Source organism: Xiphophorus maculatus, chromosome 10 (assembly GCF_002775205.1).
Source record: "Xiphophorus maculatus strain JP 163 A chromosome 10, X_maculatus-5.0-male, whole genome shotgun sequence".
Taxonomy (NCBI): Eukaryota; Metazoa; Chordata; class Actinopteri; order Cyprinodontiformes; family Poeciliidae; genus Xiphophorus; species Xiphophorus maculatus.
In genome coordinates this window covers 14,940,776-14,957,706 of record NC_036452.1, presented here as the reverse complement: position 1 = coordinate 14,957,706, position 16,931 = coordinate 14,940,776, and the positions used below count along the sequence as shown (strand labels likewise).

Here is a 16,931-nt window from a genome sequence, read left to right as displayed (position 1 = left end):
TTGAGGGGTATTATTATGAGTATTTATTATTAAGCAATCTCTTGAACCACGTTAATGTTTAAGTATTGAATAGGCCTCAGATGTGGGAGGAATGCAGCTTATAAAAACAAAAGAAAACAAAACAAAAAAAAATCCCTAATGAGATTAATTTAAACAAAAACACCATAGCCTTATATACAAGTGGATGGGTGGGCATGTGCAAGAGGTGCATGGTGGGGCTTCAGGGTGTGCTTGATGATGACTTGGTACAAGAGAAGGGATTTTCTGAAAGTGGGTGTAGAAGGAAATGCGGGTGGGCTGGCTTTAGTACATGTAGCCTTTGGAGTAGGGCTGGTGGGCCATGTTTTGGGGGGCTTGTTCCGGGGTGTAGGGCACTCCCTCGTCTAGGTGCGACAGTGGCACCGTGTCCTCCTCGTTGACGTAGCGCTCGAACTCGGCCTTTAGGCTCGGCCGCTGATTGTCAGGAAAGGCCAGGGAGATGAGCGCCTCGGGCTCACACACAAATTTGTAAACATAACGCTCCCCCGCCACCTGGAGAGAGAGTGAGAACTCAAATGAGATTGTATGATGGGGGGAAAAATGAATGCTCCGTTAAAGTGAGCAGCATAGAATAAACAGAAAGGCTTGGTAAATGTCTCCTCATCCCTTGTGGCATTTTGTCACATTACAACAAACAATGTTTTTTTTTAGTAAGGATGAAATGCAATAGACCCACACAAAGTGGTGGATAATAGTAGTGTAGAAGGAACATTACAGGTGGTTTTCACTTTTTTTTTTACAAATTAAAATAAAATCCAACAAGGTGCATTTATATTGAGATGTCCACAAATTTGTAGCACCACCTTTCATTGCAATTAAGCTGTATGTATTTTACAGTAAGTCTCTTGAGCCTCCTTTGGTCTCATCCACCATATATTTATAGGTTTGCAGCAGCATCATACTCTTTAATTTTTTTTAGATTATGAAACAAACATTGATTTGTGAAATGTTCACAAACCAATAAAGCTTGAAATGCTGTTTTATAACCTAGCCGTCTTATAAATTTCTCCACAACTTCCTCCTTGACATCTGAGGTGCTTCACAGAACAGGTGGATTTATACAGAAATGTAATTACAGACATGTGAACTTATGAATGACTTGCTTTCTTATGGAGCCTGGTTGCACTGAATCTAATTTAGGCGTATTCAAGAATTGAGTGTTGAATTTGTATGAATGCCACACCTTTTAGTTTTCATTTCTGACAGAATGCATCACTATCCCCACTTCACAATTATACACCGCTATGCGCTACTCTGTCACATAAAATCCACTGACGTTTGTCGTTATAATGCGACAAGATGTGGAAAATTTTAAAGGTTATGAAAGCTTCTTGCATTCCCGGTTAGCAGGTGTGTTTTTGTACCTTTTGCATGATTCCCTTTTCGTAGTAATAGCGCAGAGAACGACTAAGCTTGTCATAGTTCATGGCTGGACGGTTCTTCTGCATGCCCCACAGTCTGGCCACCTGGGGAAAAGAAAAATCAGTCATCCACTTTCCAGTTTTCTTTCCTTTAATGTTCATAAATCACAGGTGCAATTCAACACTATGACCACTAAGGGCCCCCAGTGGCAAACCAAACTCCCGTCTGGTCTTAAGTTCAACTGCGTCAACATGCCAAGACTGGGGCGAGTCCCCACATGTGGATTCACTTCCTTTTTATGTAACCCATTACCACTTGAATGTAACCAGAGTCCCGCAGTGTTTTGCAGTGAAAAAGGGAGCAATGGCTGTCAATGAACAGCTGTAAAACATAGCTACAGTCTTAAATTAAACTCTCAGCTGAGCTGGTAGTAGAACACACAGGAGAGAGGGAGACAAACACTTCAGAGGAATCATGAGGGAAGGGATGGACGGTGGGGGGGGCGCTAAAAGTCTCGACTGAAGAAGACGAGTTTCATCACCCAGCTGCCCCGTTTGATCTCTCAGTACGCTCTCAGGCCTAATTGCTCCTGTAAAACTCTTAGCCCATTCATTTTTAATGTACAGTAAAGAGATAATGGAAAACGCAATACGGACCTGTCTGTCTTAAAAAAAAAAAAAGAAAGAACGAAAAACCCTACCTAAATGGACCAATCAAACTGCAGACTTAAACATTGTGTAAATGTCTCTCAGGTGAAAGAGATTGGGGTGGTTCTCTTTTGTTTATCAATTCAGTGTTTCATATGATGAATAATAAATGGGTAGCGGGTAGGGGAGGGGGTTGTGGGGATCAGAGTCGGTGAGGGGAGGTGGACTGATGCCACTCTGAACAGTTGAAATCTGGATAAAAAAGTAGAAAAGATTTAATCCCAAAATAACTTCTCTGTTCTGCTCATATCTCTGTTGTACATTAGTCATGAATGCCATTAACTCTAACTGTGAACAGAGTGCTGTACAGTAATGGGCCTGAAACTGAATGCTTAAATTATTCATCTCTTTCTACAAACATAACCGAATCCATATTAATTCAAATCTGAAGATTTAAGCAGCTACAGTATTGAGCGCAATGATTTAAACGCTCATAGCATTTTAAATATGTCAAGTCCAATGAAAACCTTGGACAAACCTTTAGAAAGTGTGGGTAACTACTGAGCAAGACCATCCAGGTTCATAAGAAAGTCTGACTGCTTGAAAGAAGAATAAACAGAAATGAGACATGACTTGAAACTTTTCCAGAGAGCTGTATATAGATCTTGCGATGAGCTGTCATCAATAGCAAGTTGATCTTTGCTGACTGTCACAATACAATTGGAGAGTCTGTACTTCCACTTTTTCCCACGTCCTGTGTTTCTGTTGATTATGGACCTAGATGTAGATTTGCTCTTAAAACAGCTTCACCATGTAAATAGTGTCTCTATGTGCTGACTCAGTTTGCCTACATTAAAATGAGGGATTGTGGATTTAGGGAATGTCCATTGAAATGTATGCAAATTACAGCACTAGCAAATAGCTTTTCTTTCTCAAAGACCACAACCGTTTATGTTGGATTGCACAGGAAAAATACCATCTGCTGAAAGCAAAAAAAAAATGCCTTGTACATAAAATTGATCAAAACAAAGTGATTAAATACATGTGATTTCCATTTTCCCTCTTTGCCCTGCTCTTACTTTATCCTATCTGTTTCCTCCAGTCATCCATAGCGAACAAGGTCTGCATATTCAAATGAAATTGAGAAAAGTTTAATATCTTTGTTTTTGTTTGCTTAAAAGAAATTGGCAACTGATGAAGTTTGGGCCTCTTCTGGGAGACTTGAGGAATGTCCCTTGTGACTTTGAGGAGACACTCTAAAGTCTGGTGGTAAGAATCGCATTTGGAACTACTGTTCATGGCCTGTCCAACTTTGCTTTCTTGAGGTTAATTCAAAATTCAAATCTACCTCTTCTGGTTCAATGAGCTTGAACTCCATGCCGCGGCCAGTCCAGGCGATGAAATGGGAATTTCCTGGATCGTCCAGAAGGGCAACGAGGAATTGCCAGAGCTGCAAAGAGCCGCGTCGCTGGTAAGGCGTTCCCTCACGGAAGACACCGCCTGCTTCCTGCTTTACCTCACCTGGACGTGAGGAACATAGAAAAAAGCTTCTTAGGAGAAGTAGCCAGAGAGGACTCATTGTAGTCACACATAGGTGCTTTTATGATGCTTCGGGTGTCTTGGCTTCTCTACGTCATTCCCAGGCTTCTAACACACACATATACAGTATATATATATATATATATATATATATATATATATATATATATATATATATATATATATATATATATATATATATATAGTACAGACCAAAAATTTTCTCATTGAATTCAAAGTTGTGTCCAAACTTTTGGTCTGTACTGTATATATATATATATATTGTGTGAATAATTTCGATATTAAAGTCCATAAAACATTAATAAAAAAAATTCTAGAAACATTGACTTTTTTTGCCTTCTCCTGAACAAACCAAAAAGCTCTCACTCTAAAGTAGCTCAGCATTTGAGCTACTTAAGAGTGTTGGATTTTCTCAATTGTTTAGAAACAACACTTTGAAAGAAAACTCATTACTATGTTATGCTGTATTCAGTGTCAATATTTAAAAATGTTGTTATTGTTTATTTCTTTTTCATGAATTATCTTTCCAACCACCATTTTTTTTTACTTTCATTGATAATGTGGGGAAATAGGATGATGGAAGCAGTTTAATGAGAGTAATTTATGTAATCACCTAGTAAGACCAAAACAAAGCAAACGGTGTACACCTCTGCAGAAAGTGACCCTCGTGAAGATCAAACTTGTCTGAAATATGAAGGTCAATGTTAATTTTGTTTTTCACTGAATGCAAGAAGTTTGAACCAAAGTTAAGAGTTACTAAAACAATCAAGCATCAAATGGACCTTTATGGATCATGAGCAAGTCTAAAATTCTTCTGATGCAAAATCTGTTACCTGATGTTAACTAATATTTTATATATGTTCCCAATGTAGGCAGTATGGCTTACATACAGAGCAACAAACTGCTGTACTAAGACAGAATTTGACAAATGATCAGAAAAGACTGGAGAACATAAAACTAAATGTAGCATGGTTAAGAACTGGAAAAAAACTCAGTTTTGAACGAAGCTGTAAGTAGGTTAACGTACCCATGTTCCAGTTTTGCTTCAAGTTGTTTACTTGTTACTGGATATGTTGTACACAACTGTAGCAACATGAGAACTGTGGCTAAGTTACCACCGTTGTCTCTCATAAAACTCGTTCGCTTCACCGGTTCAACCATCGCTGACACCTCAGGCTTTTCACTCAATCACTTCTAGCATCAACAAACAGCCACACCATGGGAAACTGCTCGTCTGTGTGACAGAGGAGCTCTACATGATGAAACCAAATCCACTTAGTAAAGCTTTGGAGTGCACAAACCTGTTTACATCTCAGTCAGGGATCTCATGTTTCTTTACAACGCAGACATAGAGATTGGAGTGACCTCATCTGAGGTACCTGCTGCCCTAAGCTAACAGCTCGTCTGTTGGGACTGAGGTGTGTAAATGTGCGGGAATGAAGGGTGTGCGCTCACCTTCGAACTTCTCTGGGACAACACGGGAGTCGTTCTCGAACAGATAGCCTGAGAGACAAGAGGGGAGCTGTGTCAGAGTTTCCAGCACCCTTGATCTGAGAAGAACTCAACTGTGCAATCAGGATGTGTGCTAAACCTTAAATACTATCTCACAAAAAATACAAAGGGGCTGTATTCACACTGGAATAACACTGAGGGAAAATGTGAACATTCTTCTCACAACATACTTTCAAAAGAGGAATGCACATTTCGTAGTTGAAGTAGTTTTTGAGGCATTTAAGAAAGCTTTGACACGCCGAATTTGACCAAAAATGGTCCAACAAACAGTGGGAGCAAAGGGAGGGTCTGTTTTCCTTTTTGCTGGGGAACTATTCTGCTTTTTCCAGGAGTTGTGTTTATTCAAGGATTCATGAGGCAGGGGTGAGCTTTGAGCCTCTGCCAATGGAAACATGAACACACCACTGGTTGGCCAATGGAAACATGGACACTGTTGACTGGTTACCCAATGACCACAGAGCTGTAATGAGTGAAGGTTCATAGTAGAAAGAAATGCAGAAGAGACGATTGGCTACGTGAAGCTGTAACGCTTTTAGATTTGGAAAAGAGTTTAATGACAAAATGTAAAGAGTTTTTTGCAATAAAAGTCGATCAAGACAATGAGAAAAGTCATTGTTACCTTCATTGCTGTGTTGGGGGTTCGGGTAACCCTCGGTGTGGTGGTACATGGAGGGACAACCAGGCACATCTGGGACAGAAACAGAAAGAGCCACAGTAACACAAGATGGATCTTATTTCATCCCCTCCTCCCTTTTTGTTCTTAAACCTAAACTTAATTTTGATTATTTACACCCAGGGGTTAAACACTGTAATGTGTAGTTTGTGGAATTTCGTGGCGACTACACTCAGTATCACTGATACCCCCCAAAATGGAGCTGCATTTCTCAGTTAAGACTGATGTACTGCAAGAGCAGAACATCCATTTGGTCTGATGTTAATAAATGTCCAATCCAAGGATGATATCTAAAAGTGTGAAAAGAAATCACAATCAGACCCTTTTATTTTGATACCACTAAGTAAATAAATAAATAAATACCGGTGTACTGTGACAGTCTTAGACTTTGTTAGAGAACACATACGTAGAACAAGTTTAAGGCAGAGTTAGGATATAAAATAACATCCCAACAGTTCTAATGATCTAGTAGCACCAAGGGCATTCCTTCATCTGGGAGCATGGATGAACTCTGAACCAAACAAGACATGGCGGTCCACCTAAGCTGACATGCTGGACAAAAGGAGAATTAATCATAGAAGCAGCCAAGAGGCTCATGGTTACTCTGGACGAACTGCAAAAATCAATAGCAATAGGAAAGCTATTAGTTTCGTAGTACACAAGTCTAGCCTTTTTGAAAGAGTAGCTAGTAGAGAGCCATTGATTGAAAAAAAAAAATCGTAGGAGGCTCTGTTTTTCGTTTGCCAAAAGCCATTTCGAAGACACAGCAAACATGTTAAAAACCTGGATGGTTGGATGAGACCAAAATGGACCTCTTTAGTACAAATGCTATTTGAGGAAGAAAATTAACACTGCACATCACCCTAACATAGCATCCCCAATATTAAGCAAGGTAGTGGAAGTGACATGCCACAGAGAGCACTTTCTTGCGCAAAGACAGGGAGTTAGTTGTTTAGACCAAAACATATTCATGTTAGAATAGCCAAATGAGAATCTGTGTCAAGATTTGAAATTAATGTTCATTGATGTTTATGTGTGGGGTTTATTTCTTCGAGGAAGAAAGCAGTAGTGGTAGCAGCTATGATAATCAAATTCAAAATTGGAATTGGGCAAAGGTACACTAGTAGTCAAGGTGTTGTAGTAAAGGGATTCAGTCTCAAGGACAGAGCTGAGTCAGAATTACAGTACAAGCATAAAACCAAATTGGATAAAATCATAGATCTGCAAATTTTTTTTACAGATGTCTTTACAGATGATGACAAGTTAGGAAAAAATTATTAAACAGTAGTAAGTTGCAGTACCCATTTGAGAAAGAGTATGTGGTGTGTAATAAGCATTTATTGTCTGAACACCACTAGCATTATAAGAACAAATAAAACATACGTCATTTCACTCCTGTTGCTGCTGTGGGTATATTTAAATAAGGATCAGGATATTTAAACTTTTCTTGCACCTTGTTCTTGCACCTTGTCAGGGGACATCATCGATTGACTCAAAAAGCTGCATTCGCTACACAAAGCCATTGTGTTTCATTTCCTTTACCTGAGCTGCTCACCTTTGTGTGTATGCTTTTCCTTTTCTATACCTGTCTGTGCACACACAAAGACGATGAGTCAGTGGCTATTCTGTGTGTTTACTGGTATTCTTTTATTTCAGCTATCCGACAAGTGCATCACTGAGAAAAGCAAGTGGATATCAACTGAAATGCACAGCCCTTTGACTGTGGCTCTCACTGTAGTGACTCACTCCAGGGGAATGCAGCTGCAGAACTGCGGTTGCGATAAGACGCCACTGGGGAAAATCAAGCCCTCCATTCCGGGGCAGCAACTTTGGATAGTAGTGTAAATGATATGTCTGGCAACAACAGGGAGTGATGGGTAGATTAGGGTGTGAGTGAGAGCACCAGGGTTAATTGTGCACTGAGTGGAAAGACCGTTTGTGTCTTTCAAATGACACGACAGCAGTGACGAAACACTGCAATGACTCTGTTTTCAAAATGGAGTGCAAAGTGGTGGCATGTGTCCGTCTTTGTTTATAGCGTCCGGCCTTTATTTTCCATTTGCTAAAAAACCCAGCCTCATTACTATTTTTCCATTATAAAGGATGACGTTAAAGCTTTGGGATGCATTTTTTCTCCCATTTAAACAGCATGTTAACAGCCCACATCAACAACAACACACAAAGCCGATGTCATTTACTTTTTCTTTAAAGGTACATCAATCTGGAGCCTTGAATGATAATCACCCAGATAAGCTGCTGTCACAACATGGCCTACTTTGCCATGTATGGTGGCATGTTAAAAAACATGTTCCACACGTCTAGATGTGGGAGAACAAAGGGGATTTTGTGGAACATCAAGTCCTGGCACGTCTTTGCAGTATGTTTGTCTTGTTTTTGACGTGCTCCACTTTTACGTTGGGATTAGTGTTCACCTTTGTCAGAAAGGGGTACGTTACTTTCGCCACCACACCACTAACTTGTGTTATTAGTTTTTCCATATTTAAGGATCAGCTCACAATGTGGGGTAATGAAATTGAAATGCTAGCAAGAAAAAAGATCATGCTGTCAGTTACACTTTAAGTTTTAAGCATTCTGCCAAGGCATGCTCTGTAAATATTTATTGGTGCAAACAACATGAGATGAGGTAAAACTATTACTGGCTTATTTCTGTGATTTTTCACTTGCAGTTGGGTCAATTCTGCTGCTGTGGTAGAAGTCTGGAAAATAAAGTCTGGCTTATTTGATGAAATGATACATTCTACTGTGTTGAATGTTTAGTAGGTGATGATTTAACAATATATTTCTATGCCATCAAAACTAAAAGCAGAAGTATAATAGAGCTATGCGGGTATTAACACACTAAAAACACTGGGATAAAAAGGTTTTGTTTTATTTATTTTCCAAACTAAAGTATCGTATGCACATGGGCTCCATATGTAAGGCAGATTGGAGTCACAACTAGCTTCCTCTATACAGCTTCCTCTTGTTGTCTTGACAAGAAGGTGAAAAAAAAAAGAAGATTTAACTGTATCACAAGATATTCACATTATTGACCTTTCTGATCACTAATGAGGCCACTTAATCATTATTTAAATAGAAATACGTATATATCATCTGAGTAATCAAGTTTGGGGTAGGAATGAAACTTTTAACCAGGAGTCTCTATTTAACTTACGCTGAACAACGAACCTTTTTTGACATTGGACACTGAAGTTTGTTAAATCAGAGACACCTCTAAGGAAACCCCACCAAATTCAAATCTCTCCACATAGAAGTTATCCACAAAAAAAATCATCCTCCTGTAATTTCCTCTTCCTCCTGTCTTAAGATTGTGAATGTTTGTCTCAAATATGGTGATTTCCGCACAGCAGGAACACTTTTTACTTTATGATTCAACTCAAGTCAGTGCAGGCGATCTTCACTGAAAGGTTCCCAGTCAGCTAAGGAGAATCTTGAATGCAGGTGAATGAGGACAGAATGTGTGCCAAGTGTTGGATTTCTCAGAAAGAAGCAAGCCGATGAGCTCCCTGCTTGTACGGCTTGTCGCTAAAGAGCCTGAGCCACCCCATCCACCACCCGCCCCACCTTCAGCATTGCCCTCCTTACACACACCCTCTCCTGCAGACCAGCCAGTGAGAGGCTTGAGTTACCGCCGGCACACTCATTTTTCCATTATGAGTTCATCTGCCTGCAGAAAAAGGAAGCCACTGGTGCAACCTGAAACCCCGGAGCACTCCGCGAGGGACTCTAGTCTTTCCAGTGCCCTCCATTTTCTCAATGAAATTCCTCTGCCTCTCTCTCACAGAGGGCGGAGAAAAGCTGCGGCCAAAAGAAGAAACTAAACTTTTTTTTTTCTTTTTTCTTTTTGCTGCACAGTGTCAGAGAGTTGAAAGGAGGAGTCTTTGAGGCTGAGAAGCAGTCGGCATTCATGGGGAAAAGTTTGTTTTCCTCTTGTACATTTTGTTCTCTAGTTAGCCACGCTCACCATGGACCTTTCATCTCAATGTAAAAATAAACTTGAAAAAAGCGACCAAAATATGGATTTACTGCACAAGAACATTCTTGTATTCACCAATATTGATTGATTTTTATAGGGCTCACATTAAATTTTTTTCTTTAAGTAGAAAAGAAAATCTAACTGGTCTCAAAATCATTTTTGAATATTTCCTCGAAAACTGATAATGGCTTTAAAGTTTGCCTTTAGTTGCTTGCAATTTGGTATTCTGTCAACAAAGCTGTTCCTTATGGATAAGTAGTATTGAAAGTTATAAGAAGTCTTGGTGAAAGCCATATGGAAGAAAAATGTCAAAATCAATTTTCTATTGTTGCCACAGATTCTTGAATTGGAACTTTGACCAGGTCATTCTAACACACAATGTCTCAAGGCTTCAGAGTGATGTGCAGTGTTAGTTTTCTGTTACACAAAGGGTTTTTGATGTAGGTACTAAACTTTATATGGTGCTGCATCTGAACACAGCAACATATATTCTAAAAGCTAAACCGTTTAGTAGGGAGACATCACCACTCACCAGGCTCATAGGTGTAGTCTGTGGGCTCCTGCTTAACCATCATGTGGGCTGGTGGAAACCTGTGTGGATGTGGTTGTGGATGTGAGTGCGGATGTTGGTGGGGTCCGTGCCCGTGCCCCTGTCCTTGGCCCGGTCCTGCCATGTGAGCTGCTCGCTCATACATAGGGTCCAGGTATTCTTGTTTAAAGCTTTGCTGCAGGTATGGCACACAGGGGTCAGAGTGCTGCCGATGATACGCCCCACCACCGCCTCCGCCCCCGCCACCGCCGCTCCCTGGACCTCCACCGCCTCCCACGCCACATCCTCCAGTGCCATGTCCAGCTGGGGCAGACGGCATGCGCTGAAAGGCCTGTGCTGGTGGGGGGAATTGGGGGCACATAGGGTCTGCTGAAGTGCCCTGAAACCTGGAACTGGAAGATAAAAACACGTTGTTCAACTTTAAGATCTTATGTTAGATCGTTTACTGGATCTATGTAACAAAACATGGAAAATTAAGTAAGTAAGTAAAAAGATTCATTTTTTTCCTCTATAACCTGTTGTTAATGTGGTAATTGTTGCTGGGAAGGGGCTGGGACGTGGCAGCTGGGTTCAGGTAGCCGGCGTCGGGCCGTCCAGCTGCTGCAGGTTTGGGGGAGTAATGCTGCTGCATCGGGGACATGGGAGTCCCTGGACAGGAGCTCTTTGCTCCTCCCGCAGCCCTTTTCTGCTCATAGGCACTGTTAATAAAAAGGACAGAAATTCATACAGGAATTCATGTCACAACAAGGAGCAATGTATTTATTTTTGTTGCAGTCAATACAACAAACAGCGCTAATGGGAGATGGGTTGGTGCTCTTCTGTCAATAATGTGTGGTTTTAGATTTGTTGATGTATGCTCACCATTAGTAGTGTTCATGTCTAACCATTGCTGCACAGAAAGAGCAAACTGAGTAGCTGTTTGCTTTATTTATTACTGTGGAGTCTGAGGCAGAACTTAAATTTTTTTCTGCAATGTTTGTGGAAAATTGCACAGAGAATTTGCAGAACTTTCCAAGAATATTAGCATCCATATTAAATATTTTCTACTTGTGAATAACTTCTCTCGCTGGAGAATAATGGGCTTCAAATTGTCTGAGAATAGCCTTATAACTATTCCCAGAGTGATGGACAGCAACATTTGCTTCTATAAGTCTGTTTTCTTATGTCTTTTCACACTGGCATTTTGGTAACACCCAACTGCCAAGCACCTACAGGAGGCTGGAGATGCTCACACTAAGAATAATCTGTTAATAGAGTGCTTTACAGTTACTTGTCCTTTTAAAATTTACAGAAGAAGCAAAGCTATAGTTGACTTTTCCAAAGAGAGTGCTGATGGTCATGGAAACTTTGGCTATATTCTGCAAATCAAGGCAACAAACCAATACCTGGCGTAAAGGCACTGCTCTCCGCTGGGGTAGCTGAAGGTTTGTTTGTGGCTACAGGACTGGCTGGGGTCAGAGCCAGGGCTCTGTGGTTCCTTTTTGATGGTGACTGGAGGACTGTGAAATGCCACTGCTACAAGAGACGATAAACAGAAAGCAGACACAAGGTTAGCTCATGCACACTAACAATAGACGTTCATAGATTCTTTTGTGATTCAACCCTGCCCCGATACTACTGTCGCTGAGCTTTGAGGCAAAAGGGTAATTCTCCTGTCTGCACTGGAATGTCTTTTATGTGCCAGCAAAAAGGAAAAAAAACAAAAACACTTAAGCGACTGTCAGTGGAAGCACAGGGCAGCAAACAGACACGTATAAATACACAGTTACATAAACACGGACGAGGAAGCACACATGCTTGCACACGACCGCATTCCAGGAGCCCGAAGTGTCCTTGCCCACTTTTTTTTTTCTCATCCAGACACAACAGCAGCCAAAACTTCCTCTGTCGAAGTCAGAAAGAAAGCTATGGAGGCCAGAAAGACGCCTGATTGCCGATGAAAGCAAACGTCACGTCTCTTTCAGAAGGGCACATACAGTAAATCTGTGGCTCAGCATTCTTTCTTGTTTGTAACCAGATGCTAACCATCTCTTTGTTTCCTTGCATTGACAGATAATCTTACATAACCCGATGAAGTCCCATGCGCCATAAAGAGTCTCCTCAAACGGCCACATATTGAACTGTCTATCAAGCCCGACTGCTGGAGGCGACCTTTTGCCTCGACGGCCACAAAAACCACCCAAAGTGGAGCTTCAAACTGTGCAGAGGGCTCGTGTTTATTATCCGAGGGGAGGTTTTCACCCAGAGAACTGTACAGGATGTTTTTCTGGTCCCGACAGGGTAAACAGCAGCAGCTGTGCGCTTCCAGCTGGGGAAGGGAGGCATGCATGTGTGTATGTGGGGGTGTGTGTGCGCTCGTCAGCTCATCTGTCTGCTGAATATGTGTGTGCGTGTGTGTGTGTCTGCCGTGGGCGTGGATCTGACAGAACAGGCCACACTGAAAGCACAGCCCAGGTAATTACAAAGTAATGTCCTCCATTCACAAAAAAAAGAAGAAAAAAACATCTGGCTCACTGAATGAAGCACAAAATGGCTGTGAGGTAGAAAGTGAGAAGGAAAGCAGGACAGAAGATTAAATGGTGCCTTGGAAAACCATTCACACCTCTTGGACTTTGTCCCCTCTTATAAACCGACATGTTACAGTGAATTTTGTGAGGCGACAGACAAACACAAAACAACATGGGAACTGCAAGGTGGAAAGAATAAAAATAGAGTGATGTTATAAAACAACAGTTGAAGCAAAAAGTGATTTGATCCAGGTGGAACGAATATGAACAAAAGACAACCTTTGACAATTTTTCTGTTATGTATGGTTCTTTTCTACTTCATACTTATGCTACTTTGTGGTAGTCTGTTACATAAAATCCAAACAAAGTACACTACCTTTGGTAGATGTAATGTGACAAACTGTAAAAAAGCTCAGGAGGTATATTGTACTTTTTCAATAAGGCAACCAGTCACATATTGGATTGAGGTTGTTTATTTATGTCAACTCCCCACAATTCATCATACTAATTTATCATATTTCATTTTTAAATCACTTTTGCCACCCTAGATAAACAAATTCATCAGAATGTGTGCTCTTACATTCCTTTCATTTCACTTTGATCAGTTTGCCTCGGAAATATCACACATTTTTAATAATAAACCGACAGTCGAGTGGCACTTCTCCTCATCGTGACCTTCCTATTTTTACTCTGTAGTCACTCTCCCATGGCAGGCGGGCAGGTGAGGAAGTGTTGGCTTTAGCCAAGGATCAACAGGATTAGAGAGCATTTACCCAGATTTCCCAGACAGACACGACGGGGATTCCTGCCTCCTCTGAATCTCCGGCACAGCGTCTGCCGGTGTGTTCACACAGAGGGCGGCACATGACTGCTGCTCTAATAATATGAGTGTGTTTGTCTGTTGACATTCCCCTCTTTTCTTCTCAGGCACGGTCATGAACTGCAAACAATCCTTAAAGGGAGTGTGCACAACTTGACTCAGTGCAGAGCAAACTAATATGACTGGGAGGGATGTCGCCCTTGATGTTGCCCTTCTCAGTTTAAGATGTTCTTATTTAACCTGAACAATGTCAGATGGTACCATAAATGTTTCTGTGTTTTGATACTTTTTGCGCAGCTTTGTTCCAGTTCAGTGAAGATATATGTCATTTTAACTAAACAGAACATTTTCTTTGTCCTATAGCCTTTTTCTACCAAGTTTTTGGAGCTCAACATGTTTTTTTCATAATTCCCTAACAATTACAAAACATCAATAAACCAAACACAAATGTTTCCTCTTTTTATAACGGTTCTGATACACATTTTTCAGTTCAAGGCTGTTGGTTTATTTTCTGACTCCTCCCAACTATTATGCACTGGAAAAAGAGGCTGAACCCCAGATTGCTTCAAACTGCAGCCTCCATGTGTCAGTTCTATAAAACCTCCATGTTAAACCATGAAGCTTCCAAGATATGAATTTCTTGTAAGTGCAGTAGACATTCGTTAACATTTCACTAATATATCATTCAATAATTATATGTGGATTTTGAGTGATTTGATAAAATGATATGTATTTATTATTTCAAGTTACATTTAATTTTAAATGTCAAAGTGATTGATCAAATATATGCTTATATCTGATTGGTTAACCTGCCTAGTATCTCGTCTTTCTAGTTGTTATTTGGGCTAGGGCAGTTTTAGCACTGGCCAGTGACTTTGATCAGTAAGAGTGATAAAATAAATTTATAATGTTCAGTGTGCAACATCTAATAAACCTTAAAATTAGTTAGACAAGCCCTGCTAATTCTTTTTAGGACCAAATATAGATTTTTAGAATAAAAACAATTTTTGGTACATTTTAAAGTACATTGCTCTATATCCTTAGAAGTTCATGTGATACTATTCTATCATTGACATTTTTGGATTGTTTCAACAAAACTCTTCCCACTGCTTGATCACATGTTGCAGTTAAGCAGTTTTTAAACCCATGCTTACATTTCTGTACTGTACATTGATGCTAACGATTGGTCATATTTTTCTTTCAAAAAATCTTACATTTAAACACTTGAAATAATATAAGCTTGTAGCAACTATTTAGATAGCTTTCAGTATTTATAGAGCTCAAAGCAGGTTGAGGTTTAGGATATATTTTTTGTGTCCTCAAAAGACCATATTCTGCAGAACATCTCTAAAACTAAACATCTATAAAATCTAAAATCTTCCAAAGAACAGTAACCTTGCAGCCACATCCACAAATAGTTCTTAGAATAATACCAGCTCTGGTCTCCAGCAACTATTATAAACTGTCGTGCATGTTACAGTAAATATTCCTGTCTAAATGATGTCAGATTTGCGGCTGAAGTTTATAAAGTGCTGGCAGTCTTGTAAACAGATCCAGGCAAAGTTATGTTCTTCAGGTTTCCTTCTCTTCCTGCTTTTATTTTGGGGCAATATGACCTCCTATAGCAGTTTTTTCTTGACATGTTACATTACCCTTCCAAAGAGATCCTCATATTTCCTCACACAAGGTGAAGGGCCTCTGTGTGAGCTTACGCACTCTGAGCCCTGAGGTAGTGAAGGGTGTTTGGAAGTGAAAAGACAGATTCCAAACACAATGGTTGTTGCCCTCTGACGCGGACAATTTTGAAATAATACAGACAAAGCACTGTGTCACTAAGGTAGCGGCTTCCCATCACCTCCTATAAGATAAGGTCAGAGACCCCTCCTCACTCATAGCCCATCTTATCTCCACCTTCCTTATTATGTGCTACTCTTTTTGCTGTCTCTTTCTGCACCCTGTTTTAATTCCTTCGTAGAGTAGTGACACCCTAACCCCCCCTTGCAACTAGCAAGGCTGAGATGGACGTTTACATATGTAAATACTGGCTCTTGACAGGGGAGGATGCAGGGTGAAAGGTGATGGTCATGGTTGAGTGCTTTAGGAAGTAGATGGGTCATTACACGGGTAGGACTCCCATTCAGTAGATACCTACCACAAACAGACTGCATGAACAGGGATGCTCAACAACCACCCCCCTGCCACAAACACACACACATGCACACAAGCTCTTCTCTGTACAATAGGGGTCTAAACTGAGTCATGCAAGTGTGGTGTGAAAATATCCACTCAATTTGTAATATGTTGAATTTTTAAAACTTAAAAAAAAAAAAGTCTTTCCAATTTTTGTGTTTTAAAACAAATGCGAATAAAAGGCTAAAAAGTGTGGGCAAATGGGTTCATTCTGATTTGTTTTAATACTTCCAAATCAAATTCAATGCAAACAAACATATTCAGAAGTCTAACCGGGTCTAGTTTAAACTCAGTATAAATCCAGCTGTGAAAGACTCAGAGATTCACTGTAGGACATTAGAGAACAAACAGCAAGGAACACAGCAGAACAGTCAAGGTGAAGAAGTTTAAAGCAGGTTATTTTCTACACTAGAATCACCTTATTCTAGCCCACATGCACACAGGTTCATACATTGTTGCACATATTGTTACGCAACATAGTTAAATGTCTTGTCCTACTTGTCCTCTTGTCATACTGAGCCACAGTCACCCTACAGACCTACTAAGACATGGCTTTTGTTTTCCATTCTTAACTGTCACTCTTAGTTACCAATCAGATATCATTCATTTTCACTCAAGCAGGTGATCTTTACAGAAAAGACAAAAAGAAAGTCATAAGAAATCTGTTTATATTTTGCAACAAGCCATGTAGCGGCCAGGCAGTGGTCTGGTTAGATGACAGCAAAACTAAACTTATTTGCTTTCATGCAAGATGCTTTATGTGACAAAAAATCTGGCTCTGAAAATAACCTTAAGCGCAGTTTTCTGACAGTAGATGGAAATATGTATGAAGTTAGAAACAGGATAATACTGGAAGAAAACCTGTTTGCTGGATCCAAAAGACCTGAGACTGGGGCAGAGGTTTATAATGCAGCAGGACATAAAACTAGAACTACAAAGAAATGGTTAAGATCATGTGCTAAAATGGTCCAGTCAAAGTCCAGACCAAAATTTTCAGCCTCAATCTGTGAAGTTGGTAGAGAAATACTTACAAATATATTGTAGTGAATAGTGTCCCTATAAAGCATTAGTGGG

At 40.2% G+C, this 16,931-nt stretch overlaps 1 protein-coding gene across 2 annotated transcripts in view; it reads right to left on the bottom strand.

The window, feature by feature from the left end:
• Positions 1-16,931, bottom strand: part of etv4 (ETS variant 4) — a 38,828-nt gene continuing 21,897 nt past the window's right edge. For both annotated transcript variants that reach the window (XM_023341611.1, XM_023341610.1), the window contains 8 exons: positions 11,726-11,855; positions 10,856-11,038; positions 10,323-10,732; positions 5,740-5,808; positions 5,064-5,111; positions 3,397-3,569; positions 1,404-1,505; positions 1-531 (listed from right to left, as the gene is read on the bottom strand). In XM_023341611.1, coding sequence (XP_023197379.1) covers positions 304-531; positions 1,404-1,505; positions 3,397-3,569; positions 5,064-5,111; positions 5,740-5,808; positions 10,323-10,732; positions 10,856-11,038; positions 11,726-11,855 — 1,343 coding nt within the window. In that variant the 3' untranslated portion in view covers positions 1-303. The remainder of the gene's footprint in view (positions 532-1,403; positions 1,506-3,396; positions 3,570-5,063; positions 5,112-5,739; positions 5,809-10,322; positions 10,733-10,855; positions 11,039-11,725; positions 11,856-16,931) is intronic.